The 9,759-nt window shown below is 45.4% G+C and overlaps 1 protein-coding gene across 3 annotated transcripts in view; it reads left to right on the top strand.

The window, feature by feature from the left end:
* Positions 1-973: 973 nt before the first annotated feature.
* Positions 974-9,759, top strand: part of NFU1 (NFU1 iron-sulfur cluster scaffold) — a 98,292-nt gene continuing 89,506 nt past the window's right edge. The window contains exons 1-2 of one of the 3 annotated variants that reach the window (XM_077263051.1): positions 4,204-4,255; positions 4,341-4,410. In XM_077263051.1, coding sequence (XP_077119166.1) covers positions 4,219-4,255; positions 4,341-4,410 — 107 coding nt within the window. In that variant the 5' untranslated portion in view covers positions 4,204-4,218. Of the gene's footprint in view, positions 1,253-1,667; positions 1,811-4,203; positions 4,256-4,340; positions 4,411-9,759 lie in introns of those variants that run through there. The other 2 variants (XM_077263053.1, XM_077263052.1) reach the window with 2 other exon arrangements.

Genomic DNA, 9,759 nt, shown 5'->3' with positions numbered 1-9,759 from the left:
GGATGGAGTGAAGCTCAACTCCCAGACCTACTGCCAGTTTCTGGAAGACAACTTCTTCAAGCAGTGGTACAGGAAGAAGTCGGTATCGTTCAAGAAAAACATGGTTTTCATGCAGGACAATGGTCCATCACATGCCTCCAACTACTCCACAGTGTGGCTGGCCAGTAATGGTCTCAAAGAAGAAAAAATAATGACATGGCCCCCTTGTTCACCTGATCTGAACCCCATAGAGAACCTGTGGTCCCTCATAAAATGTGAGATCTACAGGGAGGGAAAACAGTCCACCTCTCGGAACAGTGTCTGGGAGGCTGTGGTGGCTGCTGCACGCAATGTTGGTCGTAAACAGATCAAGCAACTGACAGAATCTATGGATGGAAGGCTGTTAGTGTCATCATAAAGAAAGGTGGCTATATTGGTCACTAATTTTGTGGGGTTTTGTTTTTGCATGTCAGAAATGTTTATTTCTATACTTTGTGCAGTTATATTGGTTTACCTGGTGAAAATAAACAAGTGAAATGGGAATATATTTGGTTTTTATTAAGTTGCCTAATAATTCTGCACAGTAATAAGTTACCTGCACAAACATATCCTCCTAAGATAGCCAAATCTAAAAGAACCCCACTCCAACTTCCAAAAATATTAAGCTCTGATATTTAGGAGTCTTTTGGGTTGATTGAGAACATAGTTGTTGATCAATAATAAAAATAATCCTCTAAAATACAACTTGCCTAATAATTCTGCACGCAGTGCATATATCTCTCTGTGTACACCTATATCTCTCCGTGTAAATATATATTTCTCCGTGCACATATACCCCTCTAGGCTGTCACCATGGACACCGGGATGGCTGGTGTCAGAGAATGCTATGCGGTCTGGTGATAATCTGTTTCCTTCCTGCTCTATGCAGGGTCCCACCATATACACCGAGGGGCTCGATGATAAAGGCATATAGTATACAGGCAATGCTTGTCCTATCAATGGTGTGAAACTGCGACTCCCAGCAAGCCTGCACTCAGGAAGACATTGCCGGCTCTTCCTTCCTGCCCGGGCCGCCTCACACATGACACATACATGCACTATGATTGGCTGCTCAGTGTAGTGAGGACAGTGGTGGGTGTCGTGCCGTCACCGCGCAGGCATTGTGTGGGACACCTTCACGCTGCGGCTTGCCGGGGTCCTGAAGGACGACAACAAAGATGGCGGCGCCCACAGGCAGGTGGTTGTGCTGCGCAGCGCCGCGGTTAGCAGGCCGGTAGGTGACTGTTAGCCGAGCTTATGTAATAGAGCAGGTGTGTGTACAGATGGGACGTCTCTTACACGGCAATAAACTTGGCTTATGTGTCCTGTGTCTGCTGCCGCAGGTAACACCATCCTGCTTGTCTCCTGCAGTGTGACCTCCATGACAGCCCCTCTGTAGCTTGTTACCCAGCTTTCCCTGAGTACTGAGTGGCACATCCTAGTGCTGCTGCAGTGCCTGTATAGCTGGAAGGAGCTGTCATTCAGGATGATGGGTGACATTCCCTGATCTGAGGAGAGTAGTGGCTGTTGATCGGTGCCATTAACCCTTACATCACAGCTGTAGAACTATGTGGCCCATAGTGATTCGTTGCCGGGGCGGGTAGAGCTGTCAGATGCCCTAAACGTGGAAGCAGAAAACCTCTCAGACTTTGTAATCGGACCTGATGCTGCTTCATCCTTCCTGTGGTCCAGGCTGTCGGGTTCACTTTAAGGGCAGCTCCACTTTTGAGCGACTTTCATATATCGCGGACTGTGATATTGATATTTTATCCTTTGGATTGGACATCAGTATGTAAGTTATGGAGATCCTGACTAATGATCCTCTAGAAGTAACAGGGAGGAGACCCAGAGCTGTGAGATAATGAATAAGGAATAGACATCCAGGGATAAATCTGTGGCGCAGCTAATCCCAAAACCAAATAGTTTTGTGTTTAAAGTCTATAAATCTACAAAGGGCAAATTACTGAAACAGGAGGACAAGGGATGATCCAGGTTCCAAAACACATTTCAGAAAACATTATTTTCTGGTGATGACAGACGGGATTTATAGCCTGCATAGAAGTATAGAAAATGCTTCTACAGGATCGTGTACAAATAGTGAGGTAAAAAAAAGATTAAATTAATATCTTATATTGGCACAATGTCCAGGGAAGGTTACCTCATGTTTATATGCAAAATAAAAAAATGTTGGTATACTATATTAGATATTAGCTAAGTATAAACCATGTTATGTAGGAAGCATACCCGATAGTCAAACTGGATCACAAAACCTTAGTGCCCGACACGCGTTTCGCACTGCTTCCTCAGGGAGCGTGTGTGACTGACATCTTTAAAAATGGAGCGTTGTTAACATTGACTTTAGAGCGCACTGGTCAGATAAGATGTCCATCTACTGTTCTCACCATGCAACCAGCAATTATCTGAAAATCCGAAGTAAGGGTATGTGTCCACGTTCAGGATTGCATCAGGATTTTTCATCAGTATTTGTAAGCCAAAACCAGGACTGGAACAATTAGAGGAAAAGTATAACAGAAACATATGCACCACTTCTGCATTTATCACCCACTCCTGGTTTTGGCTTACAAATTAGTCGGCCAGATGATTCTGAAAGTAGTACCACAGTTTAACCACTGAATTGCACAGCCACTAACAGTCCATTTAATAATCTAATAATTTTGCCAAAAAAAGACAAAATTGTGCGGTTCATGAACAAGTTGTTCCAAAACCGTGCTCTCCATATCTGGTTATGGTTGTGGTCACGTACTAGTGCTAAAGAGCACACCTCTAAATTATGTTCTGAAAATGTGTGGCAGGTTCATCAGTGCGAGAGCTAGCAATGTAAAATCCTATGCCTAGTTTAATGCAGCCTGAAGCACAGACTTTGAGCTGTCCGTACTCGGGGTCATCTTCAAAAATCGCTAATACAATGATTTAGAAAAATGATTTTATAGCAGAGTCTTGGAGGAGGCTAGCTTTCATAAATCTGCTCCACTGTGAAAAGACACTCTTTAGTCTTTAAAGAGAATCTGTCAGTAGGATCATCCCTTCTAAGCCATCTCTATGGGTATGCAGGTCATAGGAAGCTGAATAAAGTGACACCTTGATGTCTGCGATCGGATGTCTTATTCCAGAGAAATCCACCTTTTCTTATATGTAACTGAGCTGTTAAGATCTATGGGCTGGACCCTGATCTCAGGAGAATCTGCCTCCAGAGATTATTTGTAATAAACCGGGGAGTTACCAGTTTGATGTGTTTTGGCTGCCTCTCCTGATCTCCCGGCAGAGCTGTGTGGGATTATAAGGCCATGTTCACACATTCAGTATTTGGTGAGTTTTCACCTCAGTATTTGTAAGCCAAAATCAGGAGTGGAACAATCGGGGGAAAAGTATAATAGAAACATGTCACCACTTCTGTATTTATCACCCACTCCTGGTTTTGGCTTACAAGTACTGAATGTGTGATCGTGGCCTAACTGACACATCTCCAGGTTCCTCTCAGCTTCCATCTCACAGGCAGACACTGTTACAGTACAGCAGAGCTGTGAGAGCTGCAAAAAATGTATTTGCAAGAAGACAAAGTTCAGTTCTCCTGTCCTGTGTTAGTTACTTATCTCACACTGATAACACTTCCTTTATATAAAGTAATCTCTGGAGGTAGATTCTCCTGCAGGTCAGTATCCGGCCCGTGGATATTAACCGCTCATTTGTTACCATCTTTTCAGTTAGTCATTAAAAGGTATCAACCACTGAGGACTCTCAATTCTAAATATTTTTAGATATCAAGGCGTCATTTAATTCATCTTCCTATGTGCATGTAGGTCATATAGACGGCTCAGGAGGTTTTACCCTACTGACAGATTCCTTTTATTAAGATCCGTTTTTCGCATACATCTTCTATCCATGTTTTTTTTTACGGATAGAACATTTACCCATTATAGTTTATGATGCTGTTCGAATGTCTGTGTTTGTCTGGTGACCTAGTGTCCGCAAAAGAAACAAAGACATGTCTGATTTTGATGCAAATCATTGAACAAATTCGCAAATTCAAGTCTGTGGGTCCAGGAAAAACTCCCAGTACACAGATGGCATCTTAGTTGGAGAAGCTTAAGGAGCCGCCATCATTTTATTTCTGACATTAAAGAAAACCGGATGAAAACTGGCACACTAATGGAAATTGGTCACTTTTTTCTTTTTTTACGTATGGGAAGAAAACATGTGGCAGAAGGAGGCCTTGGAGGTATCCATCAGGTACAGACCTTGTCCAACACTTCCATAGATTTGAGCTAAGGTGTCTCCTGTCTGTCTCCGCTCTGACTTTTCAGTCTTGAATTGGCCAAGCGCTTATTTCACTTGGGAGCACAATATCTCTCACGAAGACAAAGCATCCGGCAGGTAAAATACTTAGTAGTCTGTAGTTTGCTTCCCGGTTTGGGAGTATGGAGTGATGGACTTTTAGAGCATCTTATTTTTTTAATACTTTTTAAAAGGACCACATGGATGTCAGCAATAGGTTTCTAGAGTTAAATCCAACCATGGTTAATATCTGCATACAGGTTGCTTGTTTTCACCATGTTTGTGTGGTTTTTCTCACCATTCAGAAAACACATTGATACTTGACTTGCTTTCTATCAAATTGGCCCAAGAATGTGTTTATCTGATAAAGGGAAATTAGATTATTATTCCCATTGGGAACAGGGACTGATTTGACTGATGTCAATGCTGCGAATATTTTGGCGCTGTACACTCTGCATAAATAAATAAGGCGATTAATTAGAGCAGACATTGTTGATTTATCAGTAGAATCTGGCACCAATGTCTGAGGGTACTGTCACACTCTGCAACTTTCCAACGATCACGACCAGCGATACGACCTGGCCGTGATCGTTGGAAAGTCGTTGTGTGGTCGCTGGAGAGCTGTCACACAGACCGCTCTCCAGCGACCAACGATGCCGAAGGCCCCGGGTAACCAGGGTAAACATCGGGTTACTAAGCGCAGGGCCGCGCTTAGTGACCCGATGTTTACCCTGGTTACCATCGTAAAAGTAAAAAAAAAAAAAACGTACATACTCACATACCGGTGTCCGTCAGGTCCCTTGCCGTCTGCTTCCCACTCTGACTGAGTGCCGCCGTAAAGTGAAAGCAGATCACAGCAGTGACGGCACCGCTGTGCTCTGCTCTTACATTCCGGCCGGCAGTCAGTCAGAGCGGGAAGCAGACTGCAAGGGACCTGACGGACACCGGTATGTGAGTATGTACTGTTTTTTTTTTTTTACTTTTACGATGGTAACCAGGGTAAACATCGGGTTACTAAGCGCGGCCCTGCGCTTAGTAACCCGATGTTTACCCTTGTTACAAGCGAACGCATCGTTGGATCGGTGTCACACACACCGATCCAACGATGACAGCGGGAGATCCAGCGACGAAAGAAAGTTCCAAACGATCTGCTACGACGTACGATTCTCAGCAGGGTCCCTGATCGCTGCTGCGTGTCAGACACAGCGATATCGTATGGATATCGCTGGAACGTCACGGATCGTACCGTCGTAGCGACAAAAGTGCCACTGTGTGACAGTACCCTTATTGTCAGGGGTCTGGTGACTGTGATCTTCACATATGATAGGAGAGTATCATGTCATTTTCCTATCGCCACGACAGCACCCACAACGAGAGAGGGGATCCGCCCACCTTCCGGACAGGAACCTACAGGTTAAAAAGGGGCGGTCCCCCTCGCCCTCCAGTTTGGGTTCCTGTCCGGACGGCGGGAGCCTACAGGTTTTTTTTTTTTTTTTCCGTTCACTTACCCGGGTCCGCCAAGCCTCTGTGCGGTGTCCAGGTGAGAACGGCAGAGTCGGGGGCCCGGAAGCAGCGTCGGGGGAAGTCCTGTTTCCAGCTTCCCCCCTCGTCTGGCAAGGAGCGGCAGGACCGAGCGGTCGAGGTGGCGTTCCCGGGGGAAGGCGCGCCGCCCCGGGTCGTCCACGCGCGTGACGCTGCGGGAGCAGGTCGGCGCTTATGACCCGGAAGTGATCTAATGACTTCCGGAGGAGGCCGGGAGGAGGAGCGCGGGACCTTTGAAAATAGGCAGCGCTTGGTGAGTGGTGTGCGGCAACATGTCTTCCACAGGAGACGCCGAACACCGACAGTTAGGAGAAAGGAGCAGCAGCAGATCTCGTAGTGGAGATGTGGCACGTGGACAGCAGGACCCTGGCACGTCACGTCTCACCTCACCCCCTCAGAAACCGGTACTCTAAGGTCATCAGCAGTGGTGAGTTTAAAATCTGAACCATTGACTGATGCAACTGTCTTCTATACTATGCTTTGTTATAGGGGAAGAAGGTCTCAAAGTCTAAACATAAGCAGTGTGCGTTATGCACAGAACCACTTACCTGACACCTATTTAAAGAGATTATGTCAGACGTGTATATGCCATACGTTAGAAGAAGAGGCCCCCCTCCGTGTATCGGATTTGAGAGAAGTAATTAGGGAAGAAATTAAATCGTCCCTTAGATCTAGACGGCATGAGAAGAGTAGTGTGGAAATAGTATCCGATTCCAGCCCTTCGTTGCAAGAGGGCGAGTGCTCGGAGAGCCCATCACCATCTTCCTCAGATGAGGAGGGAAGGCCTTGCTTTTCCACCGACAATATGGAGACTTTAATTAAGGCTGTCCGTGCAACTATGGGTATGGCAGAGAGTAAAGAACCGAAAACAACCCAAGAGATCATGTTCGCAGGGCTCAGCCAGAGAAATCGGAAAGCTTTCCCGGTGGTAGATACCATTAAGGATCTGGTCAAACGGGAGTGGGACAAGCTGGATAAAGGGTTCTTACCTTCGGCCGCAAAAAGAAGGTACCCCTTTGAGGATGACACCTTATCCCAGTGGATGAAGATCCCAAAAGTAGATGCGGCAGTAGCCTCTACCTCGAAAACAGCCTCGCTACCATTAGAGGATGTAGGACTCCTTAAAGATCCTTCAGACAGAAAGGCTGACATGCTTCTTAAAAAGTTGTGGGAAGCATCATCTGGAGCCTTTAAACCTGCAATCGCAGGCACCTGTACGGCGAGATCTGTTATGGTCTGGGTAACTCAGCTGGAAGAACAGCTTAAAGCTAAAGTACCCAGGGATAAATTGTTAAACTCCCTGTCTCAGGTCAGAGAAGGAGCGGCTTATCTAGCGGATGCCTCGATTGATTCCCTGAAATTGGCTGCAAGATCGGCGGGTCTCTCGAATGCAGCCCGACGGGCACTTTGGCTAAAGACCTGGAAGGGTGATGCTCAGGCAAAAGCCAAATTGTGCTCCATTCCGTGTAGGGGTGAGTACCTATTCGGCCCGGTGCTGGATGACATCCTTGCAAAAGCAGAAGACAGAAAAAAGGGATTTCCTAAAATATTTAATCCCACTTTTAGGAATGCCTTCCGGAGGCGCATGCCCTTCAGGAAATTCCAGTCGGACCAGCAGGGATATAATCGTGACTGGGAGACGTTGGATCAAAAGAAGAAAGGTGGATACTATAAGAACCCTTCATCTTTCTCAAGACGTAGACGTAATTACAAATAAAACAGATCTACCAGTAGGGGGAAGACTAAGGTTCTTCTCAGCGGAATGGAAAAGGATAACTTCTAGTGCCTGGATAATGGGGGTAGTCGAGTCAGGATTAAAATTAGAATTTTTGAGAACTCCCCCAAATCATTTTGTTGTAACATCGCTGGACACTCCGGCCCAACAACAGGCCTTAGAATTAGAGATTCAACAATTGCTTACAAAGCGAGTTATTGAAGAGGTACCAAAACATCAGGAGAAAACGGGTTTTTATTCTCCTCTATTCTTAATCTCTAAACCTGATGGGTCCTTTAGGACTATCATAAATTTGCGTAAATTGAATAAATATCTTCAGTACCACGCTTTTAAGATGGAATCCATTAAATCAACAACTAAGCTTTTATTTCCTAGGTGCTACATGTCGGTTTTGGATCTAAAAGATGCGTATTACCATCTTCCAGTTCACAGAAATCACCAGCAATTCCTCAGGATGGCAGTATGGGTAAACCATCAGATTAAACATTTCCAATTTTTAGCAATGCCCTTTGGCCTGTCCATGGCTCCTAGAGTTTTTACAAAGGTTGTTTCGGAAGTAATGGCCCATATCAGGGAAAAGGAAACCCTTGTAGTGCCCTATCTAGACGATTTTTTAATAGTTGGAAATTCAATTGCTCAGTGTACATCTAGGGTAAATGCCATAATATCATCCTTACAGGAACTCGGATGGATAATCAACTGGAAAAAGTCAAAACTGGAACCCACAAGACGTCAAATGTTCCTAGGAGTTCTTCTAGACTCAGAAAATCAGTCATCCTTCCTACCAGAAGAGAAGAAGCAGAAAATCATTCAAAGAGTCACGGCCGTAAGGAAAGCTCCAAACTTAAGTTTAAGAGACGCAATGTCTCTTCTAGGATCTTTGACTGCGTGTATATCGGCGGTGAGATGGGCTCCGGCTCATACCCGAATGCTTCAATACAAAGTTCTTCAGGCAGAAAAAGATCTTCACGGTGCTCTGAGCAGAAGGTTCAGTCTATCAACCGCCACTCTTCACGATCTGAGATGGTGGCTCAATCTAGCACATTTATCAAAAGGAGTTCTCTGGACCATCACTCCGGACAACATAGTTACAACAGATGCCAGTCCGTTCGGTTGGGGAGCCCATATGGGAGACAGTCTAACCCAGGGGCGTTGGTCGACTCAAGAGTCCCAGAATTCCTCAAATCTAAGAGAGCTTGCTGCAGTCAATCAGGCTCTTCTTTGCTTACTACCATCCCTGAGGAATTCGCATGTACAAATACAAACAGACAATATGACTGTGGTGGCCTACATCAATCATCAGGGGGGGACAAGATCACGATCCCTAATGATCACTACAGCACAGATATTGTCTCTGGCCGAGAATCACTTACAATCCCTGTCGGCGGTTCATATAAAAGGGAAGCTCAATATAGAGGCGGACTACCTCAGTCGCCATTCCCTTCGTCAGGGAGAGTGGTCCCTAAACCAACACATATTCGATCAAATAGTCAATCTGTGGGGATTACCGATAATAGATCTGTTTGCCACCAGGGAGAACAGGAAGGTCAGGAGGTTCGCGTCCTTACACATAGCAGACCAACCATTCATAGTGGATTCCCTTCGTGTCCGTTGGGACTTCCAGCTGGCATACGCCTTTCCCCCTATGTGTCTAATTCCGATAGTTCTCAGGAAGATCCGGGAGGAAAGAGCCAGAGTGATTTTAATCGCCCCCTTCTGGCCCAGGAGGCCTTGGTTTTCTCTCCTCAGGACAATGTCTGTGACCGATCCCTGGGTATTGCCAGTGGTTCCGGAACTCCTTTCTCAAGGTCCATTTCGTCATCCAAATTTGGAGACTCTTCACTTAACGGCTTGGAACTTGAGAGGGAGCTACTGAAGGAGAGGGGGTTCTCTAGTGCTTTAATAGCTACCTTATTGAAAAGCAGGAAGGAGGTTACTACAAAGATTTATACAAAAATTTGGAAAAAATTCCTTATGTTTTATCAGCAACCATTAGGAGATAATGCTCCAATTTCAGCTATTTTAGAATTTCTTCAGAAAGGCTGGGAATTGGGTTTAGCAGTCAACACTCTGAGAGTTCATGTTTCAGCCTTGGGAGCTCTATATAACAGTGATATAGCTGGTAATAGATGGGTTGCTAGGTTTATTAAGGCATGTCAGCGTTCTAACCC

This window comes from Ranitomeya variabilis, chromosome 5 (genome assembly GCF_051348905.1).
Source record: "Ranitomeya variabilis isolate aRanVar5 chromosome 5, aRanVar5.hap1, whole genome shotgun sequence".
Classification (NCBI taxonomy): domain Eukaryota; kingdom Metazoa; phylum Chordata; class Amphibia; order Anura; family Dendrobatidae; genus Ranitomeya; species Ranitomeya variabilis.
Note: the sequence above shows the minus strand (reverse complement) of the source record. Positions and strands in the feature narration are given on the sequence as shown.